The sequence below is a fragment of the Pseudochaenichthys georgianus genome, chromosome 7 (assembly GCF_902827115.2).
Source record: "Pseudochaenichthys georgianus chromosome 7, fPseGeo1.2, whole genome shotgun sequence".
Lineage (NCBI taxonomy): Eukaryota > Metazoa > Chordata > Actinopteri > Perciformes > Channichthyidae > Pseudochaenichthys > Pseudochaenichthys georgianus.
Genome location: NC_047509.1, coordinates 26,669,540 through 26,697,523, shown reverse-complemented (window position 1 = coordinate 26,697,523; position 27,984 = coordinate 26,669,540). Strand labels below are relative to the sequence as shown.

At 41.8% G+C, this 27,984-nt stretch overlaps 1 protein-coding gene across 1 annotated transcript; it reads left to right on the top strand.

The window, feature by feature from the left end:
• The first annotated feature begins 6 nt into the window (after positions 1-6).
• On the top strand, positions 7-27,979 carry chdh (choline dehydrogenase). Its single transcript, XM_034086236.2, has 10 exons — positions 7-71; positions 1,885-2,320; positions 2,800-3,030; positions 13,961-14,127; positions 14,216-14,367; positions 18,443-18,572; positions 18,987-19,121; positions 19,822-19,964; positions 24,300-24,402; positions 24,548-27,979. Exons 2-10 carry the CDS (start codon positions 1,914-1,916, stop codon positions 24,964-24,966), a joined length of 1,887 nt encoding a protein of 628 aa, XP_033942127.1. The 5' UTR covers positions 7-71; positions 1,885-1,913; the 3' UTR covers positions 24,967-27,979.
• The last annotated feature ends 5 nt before the right edge of the window (positions 27,980-27,984 follow it).

Below are 27,984 nucleotides of genomic sequence, written 5' to 3'. Positions count from 1 at the left end.
CGCCTACCGCCAGCGGCTGTTTCTTTTTTTTGGCTGGAGTTAAATCGGTTCGAGTCTCCTGTTTCATCGAGGTAAGGTTTTCTTTTCTACATTCAGTTATTCGCGTCTGTGTTGACATACTCGTTATTCTGTAAAGTTACATTCAGTTTTCTCTGCAACACCTCAAAGTTAAACTACACACGACATAATGTAACGGTTTTAAGTCCTGCAGAAAGCCTCAACATTTCTGTCAACATCTACTAAGTGCCTCTGAAGATTTCCAAAACACTTCAAATGCATTTTCAAGTGTTTGAAACGTGTTTATATCAAGCACATGTGTCTAAAAAGATCTGTAGACCTTTGACTGTTAAACTGATAAGCTACCTGTTGCGAAATGTCCTTCATCCTAAACATTTAGGCTGATTCAGACAAGCCAAAAACAAGTTACTCAAACTTGGGGACATTGTGTTTTTTCCACATGTTGTCAATGTTTTAGTGTATATTTATTTCGGCTGTTTATCGACTTAGAAGTGTTGTTGACTTTGCTGCAGTCACTAAAACTGCTAGTGAGTGGTTGCTGGTTTATTGCTCTGACAGTCCTCATGACCTACTTATCTGCATTGTCCTGAATGAGAAGACCTAACACTCTCTCTTTGAACTAAACGCACTATGGAATAGCATTCCAATAAAAGATTTGCAAGAACATAACGTTTATTGCAGCCTTTGCTTTGTAACAGGGGCGGATCACATGTTTTGGTGGGGTGGCCAATCTGGGGCACAGACTCAGAGCAAGGTGGCCTATTTAAAGGTCTCCTCATCAATATATTATAGGTCTCAGATACAAAACATGTCTCTGAAGTGTTTGGCTCCAAATACCAAACAGATCATGCATTATAGCATCCCATAATCCCCTCTGTTTTAGCCCTGTTTCAAAAGTGCTTATTCTCTGTCTGTTACTTTAGATGAAAATAAGGAGCCCCTCCCCACGCCCCTCTGAGAAATATTTGGTTAAAAACAACACAATGGTGCTCTAGCAGGAGATTCAGGTGATACGGTGGGGGGTTTACCTTGGTTGGTTATTGGCTAATGGTTACACAAGCCAAAAAATCGTTATGACATCATAAAGTGTCCAAAATCGGATCACCTCATTTTCAGACAGGTTTCTATAGAAATGGATCAGGACAAAAAGTGAGCGAAGCTTTTTTTCCTGAACCGTTCAGAATCTCTTTACAAAGAGGGGACACATGTTTATGTAAAAGACAGGAACAAGTGGATTTTTCATAATAGGTGACCTTTAAATCACTTTAAAAAGTAAAACTGTAAAAATGACAGCCCTACTCTCTATAAAATTACATTATTAACAGCACAAATGCAAAAGAAGCATATACACACTACACAGTTTTAAAGATCCAGACAGGGGTGTTGCTTGGATCTAGTAACATCGGGGGCTTAGCCCAGCCCGACAGTTGTACATTCCAAAATATATACTGTATCTATAGAGTATGTTTTTAATCTGTAATTAATGTTGTTTTATATATTTTGAAGTGTGTTGTTTTAATTATGTTTTTATGATTTTTTACTCTGTAAAGTGTCTCTATTATAGACCAGCATTTGGTACATTAAGGAGAGAAAATTTAACATCTCTCCTCAAAAACAGCAAATTATCAAAAGTAACTGTCTCCAAGTGAAGTATTTCTAGTTGAGTTGAGATAAAAAAAAAAGGTCAAGGTGTGGCTGGAGAAGAAATGTCAGCCAAACGCATATCTGTAACCCACACTTTGCATACTTAGAAAGCCAGTAAACAAATGAGCACATTTATCCACATCTCAACGCCAGATGTATTTCACCCTGTTCCAGTTTTCCCCCTCAAGTGAATCCTTTAATTTCTGTTCTTCTGATTTACAGTGAATGAAGAAACCCCTCCCACAACCAGGATGTTGTTTTTGGCCATGTCAGGCCAAACTGGTGCCCGACGAGTTGTGACTGCGGCTCAAGGGAGATTTACGAAGGATGGCAGGTGCCTGTTTACATGTTGGCCAGAACTTGTTTACAGGAATAGTAACCAGTACTCCTCCAACCATCACAGATGTTTAAGCACCACAGCTGCTCACTGGAAAGCTTCATCATCACCAACAGCCAATCAGAAAACCCCGTCCTACAGTTATATCGTTGTTGGGGCAGGGTCAGCGGGCTGCGTCCTCGCCAACCGTCTCAGTGAGGACGCCCATGAGTCCGTGCTGCAGCTGGAGGCTGGGCCTAAGGACATGCTGCTAGGCATAAAAAGACTCTCATGGAAGATCCACATGCCAGCTGCACTGACCTACAACCTCTGCGATGACAAGTACAGTAGTTAATTATTTCACATGATTTATTTGCCTTTTCATTACTACACTCTTTTTTTCTTTTTAAGTGTTTGCAAACATGAGTAAATTCAACACAAAGGTAGAAAACATGCCACTTTTTGACTTGATGTGATTTCCTTTTTAACCAAAACATCAGTCCTTTCAAATACTTTTTTGCAAAATGATGTTATACAGTGTGCTCAACTAACAGTTTAGTTAATATGAAAGCGGAAAATCGGTCCATTCCAGAAGAAAAATAGTTATTTCTGAATAAAATTAAAAAAAATGCACAATAAGGCAAATATGCATTTATAACATTGTTTGAATAAATAAAAAATGGACAAGTAATTTTAACAAATCATCTAGGTGTCACATTGGTGATCAATGCAGCATTTTGATAACTTTCTCAATATAGTAACATGTTATTAAACTGGTTCCATTTTGATGGCATTCTTTATTTCTTCCCGTTTCTCCTCAGGTATAACTGGTACTACCACACTGAACATCAGGCTAACATGGACAACCGAGTGTTGTACTGGCCGAGGGGCCGCGTCTGGGGCGGGTCCTCTTCACTTAACGCCATGGTGTACATCCGCGGACACGCTGAAGACTACAACCGCTGGCAGAGGGAGGGGGCCGAGGGCTGGGACTACGAACACTGTCTGCCTTACTTTAGGAAAGCTCAGTGTCATGAGCTGGGAGAAAACAGGTACAAAACTCCCTCGTCCGTCCCTCCGCCCGTACACATTTTATTTTTTTGATGTATAAACATGGATAGTAGGGAGCCCTAACTCTAGCAGTGCTAATGCTTCAGTCCCACAGACTCACTTGGCTTCAAAATGCATCCTGGGTGGCAACTGTAATTTAAAAGAAATGTGCAGAGGCACAAGGATCCCTCGTCACGCAGAACCTGGTCGCATGAGTTTCAAAGGTTACATTTAATGCGTCAGATCTAACTTTGGCACATGCGAATTAATAATAATTAAAGACTTGTGTGGTCTGGAAACAAATAGAACAGGGAAGTAGATATCAGAAAAGCCATGCATTTTTCCATGTGTTATTGTAAAAGATAATCAGGTTGTCTGTCATTTCATTTAATTTCAAACCTTTATTTAACCAGATTATCTGTAGTTTGGTTTACGTGTGACTGTAACTAGGCTTGTTTGAGATGAGCTGCAGCTCGCCTCGAAAGTAGACGAGAATAGCCGATCGCAGCCGGGGGAGGTCTCAAAAGGCTCGCCTGAAGTCGGACAGCTCGGAGTCGGCTTGACTCGGTTTGCATTTATAAAGAATGCACAAATGTGTTTAATCGTTAATGTCAGATATGTACTAAGTAAATACATTTGTTCCTGCTCAAGATTAGATTCAACTGTATTGTTATTGCACAGATTACAGGTACAGACACAACAAAATGCAGTTTAGCTTCTAACCAGGAGTGCAAAAAGCAGTAAAGTGAAAAGTAATGTACACAATCTACAGAATAAAAATATAGAATGAATTGAATGATGAATAAACAGTGAGAGGTATGAATACACTAGATATACACAGTAGCCTAGGAGCAGTATGAACAGTATTAACAGTGTGTATGAATATGCTAAGATGTATAAAGTATGAAAACGGTAAGCAGTGCAAGTATAGTATAAAAGATATAGATATTAATTTCATGATGATAAACATTGTGGAACAATGATGAAAAATGTGAATGGAAGTGACGACGTAAAACTGACACAAAACAACAAAAAAGTTTTGCGGAGCCAATTGCAGAGTTTCATCCCCAGCACGGTGTCATTTTTTTCAAACAATTTTTTTTTTTTCTTCTCCATGTCCCCTAGGGTGCTCCATAGAATACTCCTGTTAAAAAAGTATTATCATCAAAATATAGTTAAAGTACCAAAAGTAAAAGTAGTCATTGTGTAGATTGGTCCATTTCAGAATAGTATATATGATATGTTTTGTAATGATTGATCATTAAAGTGTTGATGATGGTAAAGGTGCAGCTAATTTTACAAAGTAGATCAAAGTCAAGTAAAGTACAAATATCTCAAAATGGTACTTAAAGGTGGGGTAGGTAATTTTGGAGAAACCAGCTCGAGTGCGCTAGAATTTGAAAATACACAGCCGGGAAAAAATCTGCCACTTCCTTACAGAGCCCCTCCTCCAACACACACGAACGCGCACATGACCAATGAGGGCACAAGATAAGTTTGTGCACAGATGGAAGGCTGACAGGCAGGTAGGTCATCCAGTTATTTTAGCCGGCCCGGCTAAAATGATTGGTCGTACTTTTTACAGTACTACGGCTTCCACAGATGACATTTTTTAATGGATTTTTTGTCAAAGCACGTAAGATATTCATTGCTATCGGGATGTTAAGAGCATTCCATGGAATATAACAAAAAGTGTATCTCGAGCCGGTTTCTCAAACTTACCTACCCCACCTTTAAGTACAGTAGCCTACTTGAATACGTGTACTTAGTAACTTCCCACATCTATGACTTCAAGTCATGTGATCATTTCTGAATCACCCTGAATAATACATTAACCGTGCTTTACCTGAACCTCATCATGACAATAGAGAGGACGGCAGGATTATAATTTCCCGTGTTCAGTGAATGCAATTATTATGTAAAAGATTATTTCCAAGGCACACCTTCATATGATCATTATAGTTATAAAAAAATAAGAGATTAAAGGTCCCATGTCATGGCCATTTCCACTGATCATAATTCCATTGTTGAGGTCTACTAAAATAGATTTATACCGTGCAATTTTCCAAACTGACATTGGTTTCGCATACAGCATCTCTGTAAAGTATGTGTATTCAGCAGTATTCACTCTCTCCACTAAACGGCTCGTTGCAGCTCTTGCCCCCCCCTCCCTGTGAGCCCAGTGTGCTCCGATTGGTCGGGACGTTGTGAATCGCGCTGAGCTCCGTGGATGTGTGATTTCCTTGTTTAGCGATACACAGCGAAACACAGCCAAACTCATCCTGAGCACACACAAAGTTACAGCCGAAGTAAAAACAATAAGTGTGGCTTGATATTGAGTAAGAAAAAGGTTGATAAACGCTGTGAGAATGGGTCTGCAGAGAGAATTTCACCGCGATCCCAACTGTCTGTTATCAGCCTGTAGCCAGGGAGGAGAAATCAGCAGAGCTGCTTGCACTGAGTGTGTGTGCAGGCCCGGACTGGCCATCGGGAGGACCGGGAGGTTTCCCGATGGCCTGGCCTGTTAAGTGGCCTGCTGGCCTGAGGATTTTTTTTTAATGTATATATTGTGAACGCAACGCTGCGCAAATGTGGGTCTGACTCTGCCTCACAGAGGGTGACTGGCTGTCTACATGATGTGGCCTGCCGACATGGCCACTTTCATACAGATCATACTAATGCCCTTGATTGGTCTCTGTGTCATTCAAGCTCGGGAGGGTGTGTGTGTGTGTTAGTGTATGTGTGGCGCGAGCGAGTGAGATAAAGCGCGCGCACCGGTTACGTATTGTTGTTGTTAGCATCTGGTGCTAGCTGCGCTAACGGATATCAGGAGCTTTTTCAACAACAAGGTGGTTGGAGAGTCCTCTCCTGTCAGACTGAGAGACTGATAACTACAGCTCAGGTGAGGTAAAGGACTCTCTGAGTGTTTAGATAGTTAACTTAGTCTAAGTTATCTCTGTCGGTCTCAAACGGTTTGGTCACCATTTATGTAAACACATATTTCCATTTGAGGGGGGAGTGATTAGTAAAATATGCATGAATAATAAAAAAAAAACGTTAACTAGGTGAAAAAAGGAAAGATAAACTATTAAAACTTGTTGAGAGCTAAAACTAGTCTTTGCTGCTGCCTCAAAGAGGAGCAGGAGGGAGAGGAGGGAGACAGGAGAGGCTGATTCAGGAGCACAGACACACTCACAACTATAAATGAACCAAAAACAAATAAATAAACAAGTTTCAATGTTTTTTCATATTGGATATGGTATGTTATTGGTTATGGCCATGTTTTTATGATTTTATGATTATTTAAATGTATACAGTTATGTTTCATATGGGTGTAGTCTCTTTATTTCCCCCTCAAAGTGCACCAGATTGATGCATTTAAGTCCAACATTTAAAACATAGGTTCCTAAATAGATTTGCACATTTTTTAAAATAGTGTCCATATGTTTATTTTTGGGTAGTAGATTTAGAGGGCTATCACTACGGGCAGCAACGCTGTAAAAATTGACAAATAAATCCAGCAAAATGGCACAAAAAACTGGTAGTGGCCTGGCTGGTTGTATAATTCCCGGCCTGACTTATTGTCCCAGTCCGGCCCTGTGTGTGTGTGTGTGAGGAAGTCCGTGGATTGGTCAATTTGGACCAATCAGCGGGGGCTTAACGTAACGGCTCCGCTGACGTAACGTAACTGCTCCACGGATTGGTCCATTTCGTTCCGGGTACGGTTGACATCATGCGTACCCGGAAGAATCAAATGGACAATGACGTATCTCCAACGAGGCGTTTTGGGGAGGTATTTTCTGTGTTAGAGTTTTACTCGCTACAGGGTGTACTTTGAGGGTTTGTGACTCTGCAGACCGTTTACATGCATAAAAACCTTCATAACACACTAGCGGACGGGTAATAACCAGAAAAGCATGACATGGGACTTTTTAAATGAAAAACAGTTATGAAATACTATATGACAGTAAAACAAGAATACAGTTTAAAAGTGATTTGTAAAATATCCATAAAGAAAAAGAAAATCTGCTTACAGTTCTGTTTCATATGGGTGATGAGAGATGTTGTCACAAACGAGCTGAGGACCAAAGTGCAGAACACGGGAAACCAGGGATAGTCGGTAATCAGCTTTATTGATGGCAATAGGCTGGTAGGAGACAAAACGGCAGATAGTAGGCAAAGGGCTGGTCGGGGACAGGCGAGGGTTCCAGGAGAAAGCAGGACGGGAGTCGCAGGTACAGCACGGGTCAGGGAGCAGGCGAGGCAGGCTGGTCAGGGACAGGCAGGGTCGAAACCGGGAGAGCAATCTGAAGGGTAATGCGGGAAAGACTGGCATGCTGCAAAGTACGATCTGGCACTGAGGTGAAAGTGAAGTGGGCCTAAATACTAATGGAGCTGATGGGTGCAACAGAGTGAGAGAGAGACAGGGTGTGACTACCAGGTGACTAAGGAAAGTTAATGCAGAAAATAGGTGAGTGAGAAAGCAAACTGTGACAGAACCCCCCTCTTAATGGACGGCTCCTGACGTCTAAGAAAATGTCTAGGAGAAAAAGAGAAAAAAAAAAGAAAAACTATATATATATATATATATCTAAGAAGAATAGACAAAAACCCTACAGACAAAGGGTGGAAGGTGGAGGTATGGGGAAAGGCTAATACTCATCTGAGAATGCTCTCTCGGTTTCTCCCTCCTGGAAATCCTCGTCCTCCTCGACTGATGACGCTTCCCCCTCCCCCTCGACGAAGCCTCTGGTCTGTAGCGGACGAATGCCCCCTGGCTTAACGCCTGGTTGAGCGTGGGTCCTAGAAGGCTGCTCCGGGTAACGCAGGTGGAAGTCTCGGATGAGTTGAGGGTTGAGGATATGGCGAGCAGGAATCCACTGCCTTTCCTCGGGACCATAGCCCTCCCAGTCCACCAAATATTGAACCCCTCTTCCTCTGCGACGGGAACGGAGTAGACGACGAAGGGTGTAGGTAGGGCCCCCATCGATCATCCTAGGGGGTGGTGGTGGAGGGGCGGCGGGAATCATAGGACTCTCCCGGACAGGTTTAATCCTGGAAACGTGGAAGGTGGGATGGATCTTCATGTTCCGGGGCAAACTCAGTCGAACTGCTGCGGGGTTAATGACCTTGACAATCTCGAAGGGTCCAATAAACCTGGGTGCTAACTTTTTAGACTCCACCCGAAGGGGAATGTTCTGAGTGGAAAGCCACACACTCTGGCCTACCTGGTACACAGGTGCCTTGGTGCGTCGGCGGTTCGCTGATGTGGCGTACCGGTTAGCAGACTGAAGCAGAGTTGTTCGAGCCTGCCTCCAAGTCCTCCGACAACGTCTGATGAAAGCCTGGACAGACGGGCAGGTAACCTCCTTCTCCAATGCAGAGAACAATGGGGGTTGAAAACCGTATGCACACTGAAAAGGGGAAAGACCAGTAGCGGAACTGATGAGGGTGTTGTGGGCATACTCCACCCACAGGAGTTGTTTTGACCAGGTTGTGGGATGATCGGAAGCCATGCAGCGGAGAGTGGTCTCCATCTCCCGATTCTTCCGTTCGGTCTGGCCATTGGCCTGTGGGTGGAACCCGGAGGTGAGACTGACCGTCGCCCCGATCAGTTCACAAAACTCCCTCCAAAACACAGAGGTGAACTGGGGCCCCCGGTCAGAAACCACATCAGTCGCCAGTCCGTGAATGCGAAAAACGTGGATAAGAATCAGTTCTGCCGTCTCCTTAGCTGACGGGATCTTAGGCAGGGGTACGAAATGAGCCATCTTACTAAACCGATCTACCACCGTCAAGATGGCAGTATGTCCGTGGGACGGTGGTAGACCAGTCACAAAGTCCAATGAAATATGTGACCAAGGGCGACGTGGGACCGGTAATGGATGAAGGAGTCCCGCTGGCGCTTGATGAGATGGTTTGTGCCGATTGCACACAGGACAGGCGTTCACAAACTCCCGAGTGTCAGCCTCCAGCGTGGCCCACCAGAACCGTTCTAGAACCCTCCCCTTGGTACGTTGAATTCCAGGGTGGCAGGAAAGTCTGGATCTGTGAGCCCACTGAAGCACCTCAGCCCTCAAAACCTGAGGCACAAACAAACGGTTGAGAGGACAAGAACTCGGACCGGGTTAGTCCACCAAAGCGGTCTTAACCCTCTCCTCAATCTCCCAAGTGAGGACGCCGATCACCCGAGGAGCAGGAAGAATAGTGTCCGGAATACCCCAGTTGTCTCCCCCCTCTCGAACTGCCGGGACAAAGCGTCGGCCTTAACGTTGCGGGAGCCCGGGTGGTAGGAGAGGAAAAAATTAAACCGGGTAAAAAATAACGACCACCTGGCTTGTCGGGGATTCAGTCTTTGGGCCGACCTGATGTATTCCAGGTTCTTATGGTCGGTCCAAACCTGAAATGGTTGTTCTGTCCCCTCAAGCCAGTGTCGCCACTCCTCCAACGCCAACTTGACTGCTAGAAGCTCCCGATTCCCCACGTCATAGTTCCTCTCCGCCGGACTCAATCTCCTCGAAAAGAAAGCACAGGGATGGAGCCTCTGGTTCTCCCCAGAACGTTGCGACAGGATGGCCCCCACCCCAACGTCAGAAGCATCCACCTCCACCACCAACTGACCAGCAGGATCTGGTACCTGCAGGATAGGAGCCAATGTAAACCGGCCCTTGAGGTCCTGAAAAGCCTCCTCGGCTGCAGGGGACCATCGGAACGTCACCTTGGACGAGGTCAGGGCGGTGAGCGGGGCGGCCACGGTGCTGTAGCCACGGATGAACCGTCTGTAAAAGTTGGCGAATCCCAGGAAACGCTGCAGCTCCTTCCGGGAATCAGGGACCCGCCACGAAGTAACCGCAGAAACCTTAGAAGGATCCATCTCCACACTTCCTTGACCCACGATGTAGCCGAGAAAGGCGACAGAGGAAGTGTGAAACTCGCACTTCTCCGTCTTGACGAACAGCGAGTTCTCCAGAAGTCTCTGGAGGACCGTCTGGACATGATGGACGTGTTCCTTGAGGTTCCTTGAAAAGATCAAAATGTCATCCAGATAAACAAAAACATAACGATCCAACATGTCCCGGAGTACGTCGTTCACCAATGCTTGGAAAACTGCAGGGGCATTAGTAAGTCCAAATGGCATCACCAGGTACTCGTAATGTCCTGAAGAGGTGTTGAAGGCGGTCTTCCATTCGTCCCCCTCACGGATTCGTACCAGGTGATACGCGTTTCGTAGATCCAGCTTAGTGAAGATTGTAGCCCCCTGTAGTAACTCGAATGCTGACGAGATGAGTGGCAAGGGATACCGATTCTTCACCGTGACGTCGTTCAGGCCCTGATAGTCAATGCAGGGTCTCAGGGTCTTGTCCTTCTTCGCCACAAAAAAAAAACCTGCTCCTGCGGGTGATGTGGAAGGACGAATAATTCCTGCAGCCAGAGAGTCATTGATGTAAGTCTCCATGGACTTCCTCTCTGGTGCCGAAAGCGAGTACAACCGGGCCTTGGGTGGAACTGCTCCTGGATGTACCTCAATTGCGCAGTCATAGGGCCGATGAGGTGGGAGAGATGTCGCCTTAGCCTTGCTAAAAACCTCCTTAAAGTCCAAATATTCTGCCGGAACCCCAGTAACATCCGGAACCAGGTTCATATCCACAGATAGTTGAGGTGCGGAAGCCTGCTTGAGGCAAACCTGATGACAGGAGGAACTCCAACCTAAGATAGACCCAGTTGCCCAGTCAATGTTTGGGTTGTGGCGGCGGAGCCACGGATAGCCCAAAATCAGAGGGATTTGGGGGGACCGTAGCACATGAAACTGGATTGTCTCATGGTGGTTCCCCGACATGAGCATATGTACTGGCGTCGTCTGGTGTGTCACTGTTCCCAGTAGGTGACCATCCAAAGCATTAGCCGGTACCGGCTGGAGCAACCGAACCTGTTGGATGCCCAGCTGTAGTGCGAGCTCCTCGTCAATGATGCTGACATCTGATCCGGAGTCGATAAAAACAGCCAGAGCCTGAGATTTGCCTGTCAGGAGGAGTTGAGCATGGCACAAGGGTCTTAGATTGGGGATCAGCTCAGAGGTTTGGCCCACCAGTATACTCCCCATTACTGATGAGCTCTGCCTTTTACCGGACAACGGGAAACCATATGTCCAGCCTGAACACAGTAAAGGCAAAGATTACCTCTTCGACGTAACTCCCTCTCCTCAGAGGTAAGACTGGTACGACCCACTTGCATGGGCTCGGCCTCCCCGTACCGTGAGTCAGAGTAGGAATGGGAATTCTCCGCCGAAACCGGAAGTCGAAATCTCCCAGAAACCGGAAGTTGTTGTCGCGAGCAGCGGCCCGCCGCTCGCGTCTGTTGCTCTCCTCTCCGGGTCTGGATTCGTCTGTCAATCCGAGAGGTGAGCTCAATCAACCCATCCAAGGAAGCAGGGAGATCATAGGAAATCAGCTCATCTCTCATATAATCCGCTAATCCTCTCAGAAATGCGTCACACTGCGCCGGCTCGTTCCAGCTGCTGCGGCGGCTGCTGGTGCGGAAGTCAAGAGCGTAATCCACCACCGTGCCGGAACCCTGGCTCAAACTCAGCAGACCCCCGGCAGCGTCGGGACCCAGACGAACGGAACCGAACACCTTCCGCATCTCCGCGGAAAATGCAGCAAAAGAGGCGCAGGCTGACGTCTGCTGCTCCCACTCTGCAGTTCCCCATAACCGGGCTCTTCCCGTCAGATGATTAACGGTGAAAGCTACACGAGCCGCCTCGGAGGCGAAGGTGTGGGGCTGCAGTGAAAACAATATGGAACAGTTTGTGAGAAAAGGACTGCATCCCTCCGGCTCACCAGCGTAGCCTTCCGGCGTTCCCACACGAGGCCCCGTCGGGCCCGGGGCTGGAGCGGGCATCGGAGATGCGGGCGGAGGGGCGGTAGCAGCCATGGTAGCAGTTAGCTGTTGTACCGTGGCGCCCATCTGTTGCATCTGGGAGGTAAGGTAATCCAGCATTTGTCCCTGGGTTGAGGTTGTCTGGTGGGTCTCGGTAGCTAAGGTAGCTATCGTGACCTCCTGTCTTTGGATGGCATCCTCAACCCTTTCAAAGCGGTCCCTAGGAGACCCGGTGTTTGCTTGGTCCATTTCTGGCCAGATCGTTCTGTCACAAACGAGCTGAGGACCAAAGTGCAGAACACGGGAAACCAGGGATAGTCGGTAATCAGCTTTATTGATGGCAATAGGCTGGTAGGAGACAAAACGGCAGATAGTAGGCAAAGGGCTGGTCGGGGACAGGCGAGGGTTCCAGGAGAAAGCAGGACAGGAGTCGCAGGTACAGCACGGGTCAGGGAGCAGGCAAGGCAGGCTGGTCAGGGACAGGCAGGGTCGAAACCGGGAGAGCAATCTGAAGGGTAATGCGGGAAAGACTGGCATGCTGCAAAGTACGATCTGGCACTGAGGTGAAAGTGAAGTGGGCCTAAATACTAATGGAGCTGATGGGTGCAACAGAGTGAGAGAGAGACAGGGTGTGACTACCGGGTGACTAAGGAAAGTTAATGCAGAAAATAGGTGAGTGAGAAAGCAAACTGTGACAGATGTATCCATAGATCTCTTCATTTTGCTCTCAAAGTGCACCAGATTGATGCTTTTAACTTCAATATTTAAAAATAAATCTTCCTGGGGGAGCATGCCCCCGGACCCCCCTAGAGGAGGTGAGGATCCCCCTAGAGCAGTGGTTCCCAACCTGGGCCAGGCCTCAGATGATTTGAGGCCAAATTTCATATTTGGACTTTTTTTAAATTTGTTACATATAATTGTAATGCAATACATGATTGTCACTAAAAGCCTTGTCTCTACATTACAATAAAATATAAAAAATAATTGATTCATTAATTTTAATAAAAATTATTAAAGTTATTAAAGGCATAAAAAGACAGAAATGTATAATTCTTTCTTTAATAGAAATGTTTTTTCTGCCCGTAAAGTGTCCAAACCAGGCTTGTCTGGATAAGCGCATTTTTAAAACAGTCATTGTCCATGCTGGTTTCAGTTGGATTATTTGTCACAGTTGCTCCGATCAGATCGGTCTCCTCCATTTTGTAGATTATTTACGACTTTTGAATCCACATAAACACATCGGCAAAATCCAGCTTACTTTGAGCATGTGTTTCAAACAGTTTAATCCTTTTGTGAATTGTTTCCACTTTCCACACGCGCCGTCCTTTAATAAGCGGGAATCCAAATGAATTAATCCTCAGTCCAATAACTATCAAAGTCACTCCAATTGTGCTCCTTAATTACGCCTTCATCCTCCTTTAACAAAATACTTCACATTCATCCAGTTTGTGACAGTAGTTGTAGCATTTTTGAGACTTTTAAACTAGAATTACCACTAATTCAAACACTTTAAATTTTATTAAAAAAAAAATGTAAATGTAATGGCTTAACTTTTTCCATCATTCGTCTGGCATTAGATTACTTAAACCTTGATGAAGCCTCCAAGGAAAAATGTCCAAAGCTATTTATTTTTGGTACATTTCCTTATTCTTATTCACATGCAGGAATTGGAAGTTCAGGTCGTGCACATTTTGACATTATTCTACTTTTATGTGTCAAATCTCAAAACCATTGCCATATATCAGGAGGCACAAACCTTTTTCTCAGAGGGATACAACTATAAATGAATGTTGTTCCACGGGCCAAAAGCATCTATTTCATTGTATTTTTAAAATGAAAAAAACCTGTATCATCACTAATAATTTTGGTTTCTACATATCTAAAAAGCATTCTACCTCACAAACAGAATACGGCATAAAAAGCACCTAATATAATCTATTTTAATTAAAAGTAATGAAAATAAAACACCTGACAGACCAAATCAATGGATTTTATTTTGAACAGTAACTTTTATCATCATAACATTTGTGTTTCTTATGTGACCCTGTACTGTAGGTACCGGGGAGGCAGTGGACCTCTTCACGTGTCCAGAGGGAAGACCGACCATCCCCTGCACAAAGCCTTTATTGAGGCGGGGCAGCAGGCAGGATACCCCTTCACTGACGACATGAACGGAGAGCAACAGGAGGGCCTGGGCTGGATGGACATGACCGTTCATAAAGGTTAGAGGGAAAAGGAACTTGTATTTATACATCTTTAATAAACCAACACTTAAATATTGCCTACATCTCACTGCCCACATCTGTCCAGGAAAGAGATGGAGCACAGCCAGCGCCTACCTGAGGCCCGCCCTGGGTCGGCCCAACCTGACGACAGAGGTTTGCTGCCTGACCACCAAGATCCTGTTTGATGGCAACCGAGCCGTTGGTGTGGAGTACACACAGGATGGACAAAAGAAAATGGTACGATCGATACAATTACAAATCATTCATAAAGAACCATTTTTGGAACAATTGGCACAGATTTCTGCGTTGCCTATTGGATGCCTCATAATGGCTTCAATTATCTTCTGACTGTTCAGCTTGCACTCACTCATCCAGTTATTCATTGTTCAAACCCTCATGTTCCCCAGAGAGATAATCTCATCACTTTGACTATTTGACAGGGGCGGATTTACCGGGGTGGCATGGGGTGGCAACTGCCACCCTAAACAATAGCCTTGCCACCCCAGCTGCCACCCCAGTTGGCATCTTTGTTTTGAAAGAAAAGTTGTGGCTCATCGGACATTTATGAGAGAAAATCTCTAATGTCCGAGTGCAACTGAATGCAGCACAAGACGCGAGTCTTGTAACCCTTGGCCCTGGCGCGAGCGTGGAAATATGATTGGCGGTGAATTCAATTGAACGGGGGGACGGCGCAAAACGAGAAGCATTTCGGACTCAAGTAGACGGAAGGAATGAGGTAGTTGCGGTCTACAATGACAGAGAAGAGAATGTCAAGTTTGGCTGTACTCAGCATTGAATCAAAACGCACTACAGCTGTTGATCTTAATAAGTTTGTGAGGCGTTTTGCTGAATAAAATGGTAATCGCCGCATTCAGCTGTAATAGGCATGCCAACTTGATGCTCTGCTCACTGATGAGCATACAAAACTGTTAAAATTATGACCTTGTATGCGTGTATATATGTTTTCTTTGTGGGGTCTGCCCCCAAAAAACTGTTTTAAGTCCTGAGAAAGTAAAATAAGACGGTGTGTAAAACTACACTGCCCAGCCAAAATAAAAACACCTTGATTTAACTAGGCCAGTAGGTAAGAACTTTCCACTGGATAATAACTTTCTGCAGCGATGTATATGTTTTAGCTGAATACACGTTTTATTTTAACCCTAACTGATGCAGTTAATCACTTCTTTAATATTTGTTCTTTCTGATGTAAAGTCAAGGTTGTAACTGTATATCAATAATGATATAATTACTTGTTTTTCAAATTTGAAGGAGGGTGAGCAAGCATCTTGAGGAACATTCATCATTAACTCCTCCAAAAAATATAGTTTATTCAATAATAAATTAATATGTGAATCATAACAGTAATTGTACGTACCTCGGTTTTTAGGTCACGGTTCGGTACGTTTTCGGTATAGCAGAAAATATTATCACAAAACATAAAATATATATATATATATATTTTTAATTATTATTAAACTGTGAATAATGTATTCAAATAAATACAAAATATAATAAAATAAACATTAAGGTGCAGCATTTCGATGAACTGAAATAATCTGTATTTGAACTTTACTGTATTAGTACTCACAAAACATAAACTATTAGTTTTGGGTTTTTAATTATTATTAAACTGTGAATATTCACTCAAATGCAAAATATAATAAAATGAACATTAAGGTGCAGCATTTCGATGAACTGAAATAATCTGTATTTGAACTGTACTGTACTAGTACCTAAGTAGCCAGTTTGACATTAGGACTTGCTTGTCATTGTATTTTCATGTTTTTTTTTTAAAGAAAGATGAACTTGTCCACATTGCTTGCCGAAAGGGCAGATCTGCTGGCACTAACAATGTCTCCTGCTGTGGAGAACACCCTCTCGCTAGGGACAGAGGTAGCAGATACAGCCAGGTATACAGCTAGGTTGCTAACACGGCAACATAAGGATATTTGGCGTTTGTAATAGCTTTGGCTCGGTCTAAACTTTTTGCGAGTCGTGGAGGCTTAAATGCTAGCGGGAGTTGGGTTTGCACTGCAGTCTTTTTTCTTTTGGTACCGGTGATATTCACGTTCGGGTGATGCCTTTTCAAATGAGTGTGCAAGTTTGATGTATTGCCAGCCGCGTAACCAATTTTAGTTGAACAATGCCGACAAACAGCTTTGGTTCGGTCCACCTGTCTTTGTCCGTCATCCTTGTACGTAACTGTGAAACCAAAATGTTCCCAAACCGGAGACTTCAATGATGCTGGAGGATTTTCGAGCTCAACTTTATCTGCGTTCGCCATTTCCTCAAATTACTGACTACATTTGAACGCATCCCTCTGACCAGTTCTCATAGTATGCCTCTCGTCCAATGAAATGACTTGGTCGCTCTATGACGCGTTGAACCCAATGTGAGCAAATTACTCTGAATGCTGCGACGCAGCACCCTAATTGATTGATATGACTGCGATTTAAATCAGCATATACTTCTGCCAGGGGATGCCACCCCTCAAAATCTCCTGCCACCCCATGAATATTTGTCTAGATCCGCCCCTGCTCTTTGACTCATATCGTCATGGGGTTCACATTACAATGTCGTTACCGTAATTTTGTCGTCAAAATGATAACATGTTTACGTTAGTATTTATATCAAGTTTATACCCACTTGCTGATTTGTTCAACCTGTCTTTGTCCACCTGTGAGTTGCCGACTATTTGGAAATGTGCACGCATCATTCCACTGCATAAAGGTGGTGATTTACTTGATACAAATAATTATAGACCAATTTCTATAATCTGTTCTATTTCCAAAGTTTTGGAGAAAATAATTTATAATCAACTGTCACATTATCTCAATACTTATAATATTTTATCTCCGGTTCAATCTGGTTTCAGGCCTAATCACTCCACAACAACTGCCCTACTTAAATTTACAAATGACTTGTACTCTGCTGCAGATGATGGTGAACTCACAGGTGCCATTTTTATTGACTTGACAAAAGCCTTTGATTTCGTTGATCGATATCTGCTCTTGGATAAACTTCACGGCATTGGCCTTTCTAATAATACAGTGTTATGGTTTAACTCGTACCTTCACAGTAGAAAGCAATGTGTGGTTGTTAATGGAAAACAGTCTGAGCTGTTGATCCAACAAAAGGGTGTACCCCAAGGATCAACTCTGGGCCCACTTCTGTTCTCTATTTACATAAATGATTTATCTTCTTGTCTCATTAATTGTTGTACTCACCTTTATGCTGATGACACTGTCATATATACATCCAAATCAGATTTTTCACAAATTTAGATCTCTCTCCAATCGGAATTTAATATCTTACAGGACTGGCTATCACACAATAAACTACTGCTTAACAAAACAAAATCGTATACCATGGTCTTTGGTACCAGGCAGAAGCTCAAATCCAAACCTAATGTAGTAATAACATGTAAGGATGGCACTTCTCTGCATAAAGTTGATAGCTTTAAATATCTTGGTGTATGGCTAGACTCTGAACTTTCATTTAAACTACATATAAAGCATGTAACACAAAAAGTCAATTACGGAATCAGTGTTTTACACCGCTCTCGCAATTGTTTTACGCGCAGTGTCCGAAAGAGAATTGCTTCTCAACTTATTCTTCCGATTATGGACTATTGTGATGTTGTCTACCAAAATGCACATAAATCAGATCTTGCTCCACTCAACATAGCCTACAACAGACTATGCAGATTTGTTCTTGGTTGTCTTTTTCATACACATCACTGCACAATGTATAACCAACTTAAATGGCCTTCTTTAAATGTAAGAAGACGCATGCATTGGCTTCAGCTGATATTTAAATGCATTTATCTTAACTATCCCCCTTATTTAAAGCTGTATTTTGTACCCTACTCACCAATTCATCAAGTTAGACATTCTGTTCAGATTTATTTCTCTGTGAGCGTTCATGTTTAAAGCCCCAACTGACTGGAATACTTTACCTGCTGCTATTAGATCTCTTGCATCATTGGGTATATTTAAACATGCATTGTTATCTGGTCTGTACTTGTTATAACTGATATTGATGAAACTGGTTTGCTTGACTGTCTCAAATTGTAATGATTGTGTGTATTGCTTGAAATTTCGCTTAACAGACTGTATGTGGTTTGTCTTGTGTGTCATGTTTTGCATTTTGTCTTTTTGTTCATGTATGTCTGTAAGTTGTTGCTATTGTCGGGACCCCCTTGAAAACGAGATGGTGCATCTCAAGGGGTTTATCCCAATGAATACAATTTCTATATATATATCAAAGCATATAGCCGCTAGCATTGATGTGAACTCCTGTATTTTTTCAGGCATATGCAGAAAAAGAGGTGATATTAAGTGGAGGAGCCATCAACTCCCCTCAGCTACTCATGCTGTCTGGGGTGGGGAATGCTGATGACCTGAAACACCACGGCATCCCTGTGGTCCAGCACTTGCCAGGTATATTCTTTTTTTTTTAAACCATGCAAGCATTTTAAAGGCCATTATTTAAACAACAGAAATGGAAAAGAAAATATTTGAGATTTAAAGATGCATAGATTTGATAGAGTTTTGATACACATGAGAATAGAGGGATTCATTTTCACCTCATAACACTTTCAGCCCAGCCCCGGAATGCATTGTATTAAAGGGGCCCTGCTGTGCCAATTTCAGGTTTCATATTTGTATATTGTGCCTATACTTTTACATTTGTACAAGTGTGAATGTAACAAAAATCCTTTTTTTTCCTTCCCTGTCTTTGCAGACAATTAACCTGCATAAAAACCTATGTAACACATTACAGGAAAGTGAAACCCTAAAAAAGCATAATAAGGCTTCTGAAAAATGCCTGGTTGTTCCTTTCTTGTTTTTCAGGCGTTGGCAGTAACCTGCAGGATCATTTGGAGCTGTACGTCCAGCAGCAGTGCACTCAGCCTATCTCCCTCTACAAGGCACAGAAACCTTTCCACATGGTCAAGATAGGCCTGGAGTGGCTCACCATGTTCACTGGTAACCAAAACACTTCTGCAAAAATAGTGACTTTTTTGTAGGTTTACTGTATATCACGGAATTTCAAGTAAATATATCAAAAATAAATATCAGTTATGAACAGGTATGGGTTAAAATGATCTCTGTTTGTTCAAAGAAAGAAAGTCAGGAAATTGTGTTATTACTGGCAACAGGAGAAACACAAATAATCCCTTGTGGTTATGTATCTGCTCAATTTGAACAGTAATCTGTTGTAAGAGGAGGTTTTACAAGACAAAGATAAAAATGTCATAACCAAGTGATCAGCAGTAAAAGCTCCCTGCAGCAGCCGTGTGCCATTGTTGAGGATAAAGAGCTCAAAGTTCAGATTATTTCAACTTTGTCCTCCATTGACCTTACAAAGCGCAACCAACGAGATAACAGTTTAGCTGGGACACAGTCAACAGGGGAGGTAACCACAGAAACACAGATTTGAACTAAAAGGAAATATCCCATCACGTAAAAGGCAGATAAAGAGTCCTTTCCGTGGTGTGCAGGTTTTCCAGTTGCCACATGCATCACATAGCTGCCAACTCATTAGACACACCATGAGACAAGATGAGACAGAGCCACCATCTACACCTGTGTACTCATGTGTGACATATCTGTCATCTTTTTATGACAAACACAAGGCAGATGCTATGTGTGCAACCTCACATTAACCATGACGACTGTCCTCTAGGTTATGGAGCAACAGCCCACTTGGAGAGCGGGGGGTTCATCCGCAGTGGTCCAAAAGTCACACACCCAGACATCCAGTTTCACTTCCTGCCATCGCAGGTCATCGACCACGGGCGAGTTGCCTCCAAGATCGAGGCATATCAGGTGTGTGTCTATGTAAAAAGGTGGGAGCTGACTTCACTGCATATGTGTGGCAGCTATCAGAATTTCTGATTATGGTTTCCTTTTATTACACAGGGAGCTGTGTATTAGTGTGTGTGACTGTTAGGTATGTGTCAACAGTGTGTCATGGATAACATAAAGTGATGCATACACAATATATTAGACTAACCAGCCCGTCACGTAAAGCACATACTTAGTGTTTATACAGTCACGTGCCATTCCAGGGAAAACCACATACACTGCATACCTTTATTTAATAAAAAGAGCTCCTTGGAAATCACCTGAGAGTTGAGTGAGCTTGCTGATGCGGATCACAGATGTACAGCTTTTCCAGAGAAGAATACCTGAGAGGAGCAAGTTAAGACATCCCAACATTACATTTCTATTGAATTTCTACAAAAGGCCTTTGCCATTTCTTTGATGAATGTGTTTCTGTGTCCAGGAATCATGATAGCAAATACATTAATATTGAGAATGGCATAATGGGGATGTAGAGAAGACAATCCACTAGATGTTATGAAAGTGTTCGTGCAACAAATAATAGTTGCTTTATTTTACTAATTTCTTGGTTTGCAGAGTTTTCTGAAAGTGCATTTTTAACTGCGTAAAAACCTCCTCTAATAAAACAGAGGAGGTTTTGCTGCACAAATAATGGCAGGTTTTTTTCTCACACAGTAAGGTTGCGTTCTCCTCACTGTCAGTATGGGTCTTTAAAAGCCTTGAAGCTTTGTCAATTTAAGAGGGAAAAATCAAGGGTCTGAACATTTTTGTAAATCGACATGATTGAAAGTGATTGAAGTTATTTTGATATTATTTCTGTGGCCTTCTGTGAGACTCCTTCATCTTATAAAGAACTCTTAGTGTTGTAACAGTCAACCCTGTCTCCTAAAAATTACGTTCCCACAGAACTAAACTGCATTCTCAATTACGTTTAGCAAGAAACGTATTTTCTCCTACGTTACGTTCGTTATGAACGTATCTCAAATACGTTTATTTTCTACATATCTTTGCCATTTATTGTCTTGCTTATAATAATGATAATAGTCATTTATTAATATCATTTTAGAGCACACATTTGAAATCAGTAGGCGAGGCTGTAATTTCGCCAGCTGTTACTCTCATGAGTGAGGCAGAAAATAATAGTTTTTAACATGCCAAAAAGCTGCTGTGTCGTTTATTGCACCTCAAACATTAAAACAAATCCAGAGTTACGTGTTTCTGTACTTCCTCTAAGAAGAAAGGACAGTAACAGAAGATCTCTGTGGCTTCAGGCTTGATCGCCGTTCAAATGACAGCGTCGGTTTCCCCAAAAGTGGGTGGGGCTGTAAAGTGACGATTTTACTCTCATCTATTATTCAAAACCATTCTAATTATTCTAACGTAAATTACATGCCAGTGTTTTATGTTTTTATTTTAAATCGTATAATGTCGGACTTTTGTTCCCGTCTGTGAGGAAAATAAATGGGGCTTAGAGCCTCAAAATACTGAAATCTGTATTTTTGAAAATCTTTTTTTCCTTATTTACTCAACAATAACACACAATTATCCTTGTTTTTATTTATTCGTTTAATTCTATAATCTTGGGCTTTTTAGCCGTAAATAAAGTCACCGGAAACAGACGTAGGCCTATAAGGGACATTTTGAGGATACACACAAACCCACTGAACAGATTACCCAAGATCCTCAGCTTGAAGCTCGTTGATTGGATGTTTAGCCGCAATGCATGTTGGGATATGATGTTATGATATGATATCCGAAAAAAAAAAAATAATAATAATACTTTATTCCGAGTGTTCTTGCTTTTCTCTTTGGAAGTCATCACATAACGGCATTGTAATACACAGTTCGGCTGCATTAAATATTACACATCTGCTGTAGTTCTTTATTTATAGAGCCCTGATGAGAAGACTTCTGGAAAAACAGGAGAACTGCCGCCAAAACTGAATATGTGACGTGGATCATAAATTAAACAACACCTTGCATTTCTTTTCACAAAATACGTCTCCTTGCAGTATCAAAAGTAATTCGGCTGACTTTTATATTTGATCCAATTGGTAGATAGGTTACATTTACACCATAACGGTGCACAGCTGATAGAAAAGGACTTGTAGTTTTTAAAGATATTACTGATTTTCTTTGAATTAAAGAATGTAAATACTGAGTTGAGAGAATAGTCAGGGGATTTGGGTGATGGGAGACACATCTATGGAATCACAATTTCAATAGCTTACCATTAAATGACGGATATGCCTTTCTGTCTGTGATGTTTTACAAATCAGATATTAATGTGTAGAAGTAAAAAATGAGAAATAGTATAGCAATATCCTGTAAAATTATGTAAAAACATGAATAAAACTACACATCCTCAGATGTTATACATACATAAGTGTCCTAATACAAAGTTATTATTAGTATGCTGTGTGTACCTTGTGTGCACCGCCTAGTGGTTAAAGCACGTTATTGAATTATTTTTGTTGAATAATGTTATTTTTGTTGAATAATGTTATTTGATGAAAAAAATATTAAGAGTACATACTTTCATAGGGGGAAAGTAGAAGGTCTGTGATAGAAATATAGAATATAAAAATCAAGAAGATACTGTAAGTGATCTCTACAATAAAACGGTTTAGTGCACGATGTACAAAGATATTAATAGGAGGATGTGCAAAACATACAAACTAATTAACCTCTATTTAAACATTAAATAATACTTTAGGTTAAGGTCTTCTTTCAAATAAGAAAAACACTTTGGGGGTATCTATCTACAGATAAATATTAAGCCTGACAAAGTACTTAACGTCTAATGTATTGCTTTCCTGCAATGTTAACTATGTTGAAGCACTTATTTTAACTGATATTATACACATTAATTATACTCTTATGTATGTAGATAGTATAAGAAATGTGCAGAATTTGACAGTTTAATGGTGGAGGTACACACATATTGATAGATGTCTTGTAATTAACTATTAGTAGAGAATAACGAGTAATTAATATACTTTATAGAGATCTGCAGATAGATGTTTAGTCTTCTCAAGCACCAACTATCAAATATCTCTCCTGATTGTTGGCACTTGACAATCACCTTTCCCTGAATTTTACTCAGGTGTAACTAAAGTCTGCTTTAAAGGTTGTTTATATTTCACATCATTAATCCGAATCTGCAGAGTTACTAAAGTAAATGTAGTGGAGTAAAAATACCAGGTTAACCTCTGAATTGTAGTGGAGTAGAATATATATTAATGCTGCCCATTATGGATACAAGCGATTTTCACCAATGTAGTAATTACATGTTTTAAATGTGTACACACCAATGTGTTTCCTATCGCCTAAACCTCCAGGGCTGTACACAGTTTAATACTGTCAACTTATAATTTTTGGAAAAACGAAAACGTCTTTTAAAACTACAATTCCCAGTAGAGACGTGCCATAGAGAACATGTTGCGAAACACAATAGCCAGCATGTGTAGTTCTGGGGGGGGCGTTCAAGTCCAGTTTTGAATAGTCTGCCGTGGGTTTCGTTCTATTTCAAAGAGCTTGACACCTGGCGTAACCTTGGCGCACTGCCACTCCAACATCCAATCACAGAGCTTGAAGATTAATCACGGGGTTTGTCAACGGGACTGTAGTCCCAAACGATCGCTGGGGATTATGGGTAGTGTAGTGTCTTCGGCCATCCTAAACTGAAATGTTTTTCGGATATCATATCGCATTAACAACACCACATCTGGCGTCACAGACATCTTCTGTTACTGTCCTTTCTTCTTAGAGGAAGTACAGAAACACGTAACTGGATTTGTTTTAATGTTTGAGGTGCAATAAACGACACAGCAGCTTTTTGGCATGTTAAAAACTATTATTTTCTGCCTCGCTCATGAGAGTAACAGCTGGCAAAATTACAGCCTCGCCTACTGATTTCAAATGTGTGCTCTAAAATGATATTTATAAATGACTATTATCATTATTATAAGCAAGACAATAAATAGCAAAGATATGTAGAAAATAAACGTATTTAAGATACGTTCATAACGAACGTAACGTGGGAGAAAATACGTTTCTTGCTTAACGTAATTGAGAATGCAGTTTAGTTCTGTGGGAACGTAATATTTAGGAGACAGGGTTGTAACAGTAATTAACCTTGATCCATGCATTCGCCGATATATGAATTTGAGGGATTTGGGCATGGAAAGTCTCAGAACTTGGTGTTAAGGCCATTTTGGAAACCCTAGGAGTCTACCTGTGCAGTACATACAGTATGGCGTGTAAGTGTGAGCCCAAAACATCCAGCAGTAACAACTGTTTCTGTTGGTGTTGTAGGTTCATGTGGGAATGATGAGGAGCACCAGTATCGGCTGGATGAAGCTGAAGAGCGCCAACCCTTTGGATCACCCCATTCTCCAGCCAAACTATCTCTCCACCGGTAAGATTCAGGCACTAAAACTTCCCAAAAGAGCATACTGTCTAGACCTGCTTAATTATGGTTGTACTTTATATAATATGTTTCCTTGGTCTTTGGATTTTAAATGGAATACTGCTCATAGTACTACTCTTATATCCCCTTTCAGACATTGATGTGTTGGAGTTCAGGCAGTGTGTCAAGCTCTCCAGAGAGATTTTTGCCCAGAAGGCCTTCGAATCATTCCGTGGTCCCGAAGTCCAGCCTGGTCCCGAGGTCCAATCCGACTCCGATATCGACGCTTTTGTGCGGCGCAAAGCTGACAGCGCCTACCACCCGTCCTGCACCTGTAAGATGGGCTCGCCCTCCGACCCCATGGCCGTGGTCGACTCCAACACGCGCATCATGGGGCTGGAGAGACTGCGCGTGATCGATGCCTCCATCATGCCCAGCATCGTCAGCGGCAACCTGAACGCTCCGACCATCATGTTGGCAGAGAAGGCTGCTGACATCATCAGAGGTCGTCCTCCTCTCGCGGACCCCGGGGTTCCTGTGTACCGACCGCCGACACTCGACACACAAAGATGAACAGAGTGAAGGGTAACAGCAAATACACAATCAGGCGACAACAGCAGTAAACAGCTTGTTATCAGGATCATCGGCCTTGTAGATGAATAATGGGAGTGTGTTGCACCTGATGTGCACACACAAGGTCAGTTTGATGTGTAGTCACAGGTGAACAATAATTATGAGGGCTGATCTATGCTATCTTAATTCAAAGGCATAAGGGTGTAAAACAAATGGTCAATGTAAGCAGTTTACATAGTTCATGTTCTTACTTTTAAAATGACATATGTATTTAATTACATTTGAGCTAACATGAATCACAGTTTTCCCTCATGTTTATAAGGTCAGCGGCGTGCTGGCACTTCATGGTTGAAACAAATGGTTGCTGGGAAAGATGCCTGGCAATACCTTGTTAACACTATATCAACTTTGAATTGGCTTCGGTATGTGAGAAGTTCACATATCTTATGCTTACACAACAACCCATGGTATTATAAGCTTAATAATAACCTAACCCTCCATATCATAAAAAAACACTTCAATCATCACACTCTATTTTCCTGGTATGACCCTGGGGCTAGGTTTCATGTTAATACCAACGTGACATTAAACATTTCACAACACTAGGGCTTAGCCTGTAAAAAGTGTTGACAACAACAAAGTTCTTTCTTTTAGTCAGCCTCGGAGATTATATCTTTTTGGCCACATCAAGAGTGTCGTATGAGTCATGATTACTCTTGTCTGGCTGTTAATCAGCAGACTGTCAGCCCAGCACGTTTTCTGTTTAATCTATTCTGTGAGTTCAACCGTCACCATGGTAACATCCCTCTTCCTTCCTGGAAGCTAGCTGATTCAACAGTTCTACGAAATGCTGTTTTTGTTGCACCTGATTTAATTCAGCGAAGGGATCATAGAACATAATAGGTTTGATTTAAAACTGTTAGTAAAGCTGAAAACTAGGGCATCTACATCCAGGATTTATTTAAGTGATTAGCCAATGTTAAGGTTTTATAACTATATTTTTATGCCAGTACTTTTACTTAAGGAAGATTTTAAATGCAGGGCTTTTACTTGTAACAGGGTAACAGAGTATTTTTACAATTTTGTATTGCTACCTTTACTTTATAAAAAGACAGTATAAAAGACAAATAGAGTACTTTTTCTACCCCTGTCCCAGAGTTGCTGGCACAGCAGCGACCCACTTGAATATGAAGTCTTACAGCAAACAGCTTTGTGTTGCCTTCCGTTCAGCGCAGTCTGTTTAATTGGACTAACCTGCAAATTATAGCTTCTCATATGTTGCTAATGATTGTGTCTTAAAATGCTTTTTATGGCAACTATACACTAAAAACTTGTTGAAACTGAAAAAAAGCGTAAACAATAATCTTTATACATTTTATCTCAATGTAGCGTGTTTACAAAGAAGCTTTTGAAGATCAATAAGTATTATTGATAATACTATATGTGCCTGTTTGTTGAATTACTTTTGATGTATAGTGTGTTACTGATATACATTTTAGAATCGTCCTTAAATTCATGCATGAAGTGCTGATTTTAATTAAATATGCGTTTTTAGTTTTTAGCTGTGATGGAAACAGCCGAGTGCTACAATGAATTACAATGTGTCTTATTGAGCTTTGCACTATACTCTATACCAGTGGTTCTCAACTGGTCAGGCCTCGGGACCCACTTTTTACTTGGTCAATACATCGCGACCCAACATTTTGAAGCACTCAAATCTATTCAACAAAAAAACGTGCTGTAATATATACGCTTTTCAGCATACAATATTAATAAAAGTGAAGTACAGTGCATATATCCCTTGACAGAACTAAAGTATGCTTTTTAAAAAGGTTTAATGAGATGATGGAATCAAAGCTGAACTATATAAAAAGCACACATGCTGAAAACCCAACCCCAGCAGGGGGGTCTGGGGGGATTCTCCCCCAGGAGATTTTTAGAAATACTAACATAAACTATGCATTCTGGTACACTCTGAGAAGAAAATAAATAAATCCATTACTACCCGACATATTAATAGTATGTCATGCCATTGTTTGTTTTTCACTTTGTTCTGACATCTTGCTGCGAGAAGAATAAAGAGGAGATAGTCTGTGTGACTTACTTTAAATTGTGGGTAAGGGTAGATAGCTCCCATTGTTCTGTGACAGGTCAATCATCAAACCGGGGGTCATATTTCATTATGTGTTCCTTTCTATCTGAAGTTGTACCCATGGATGTATAAAGAAGAGTTCTACCGCTAAGTTATTCTTTCGGCAACAATCTTGATTCTGATTGGCCAGAAGACTTGAAAAAACATCAGCAAAGATATTTTATTGAGAAGATGATCACTATGTGACAGAAGTTTTCAAAACCGTTTATGGTCTCCGGTACTTCCAATCCAACGCCGACTGCATGCACAGCGTTAGAAAATCGGGCCTTCAAAATAAAAGTTTGACTTTTCCCAAAAAAAATCCAATTTTTGTTTTCTTCACTCACACATCGAAACGGGTCCGCGACCCACTTTTGGATCGCGACCCACCAGTTGAGAACCACTGCTCTATACTAGGAAGTAACATTACACTGAGTGTTTACACTATGAGCTGTGTTTACTAAATGTTGGAATCATGTGTGTCATAATGAAGGATTTTTAAGGGAACATTATTGTGAACGTTCTTTATATTTGTATTCTTCTTATAATGATTGTAAACAAACACAAGAGCCACCCTAACTTTATCCTCTTGACTTTATTCAGTGAAAAAATCTCAGCAGGTTCATCGTCAAGAATTAAAATGTACAAAACAGGGTGTTTGATTTTCATTGGTACAAAATCTATAAGGTACTAGAACTTATGCTACAAGTAGATAGAGCTATATTGTTTAATTTCCATACAACAAATGGGTAGAAAGCAGAAATGTGTATCACTTTGTTTTTTACAAACACTGTACAGATTGTATACATGTTGTCATTCCATGGACATTTGTATGGCAGTGGAACAGTAGAAAATAATAAAGCCTTCAGTTGGACAACGATGCTCTG

Excerpts from the sequence above, each read along its gene's own strand:
- chdh (XM_034086236.2), top strand. The coding sequence starts at position 1,914 with ATGTTGTTTTTGGCCATGTCAGGCCAAACTGGTGCCCGACGAGTTGTG. Across the intron at positions 2,321-2,799 it reads TACAACCTCTGCGATGACAA|GTATAACTGGTACTACCACA; the intron begins GTACAGTAGTTA and ends GTTTCTCCTCAG. Across the intron at positions 19,122-19,821 it reads GTGGCTCACCATGTTCACTG|GTTATGGAGCAACAGCCCAC; the intron begins GTAACCAAAACA and ends ACTGTCCTCTAG.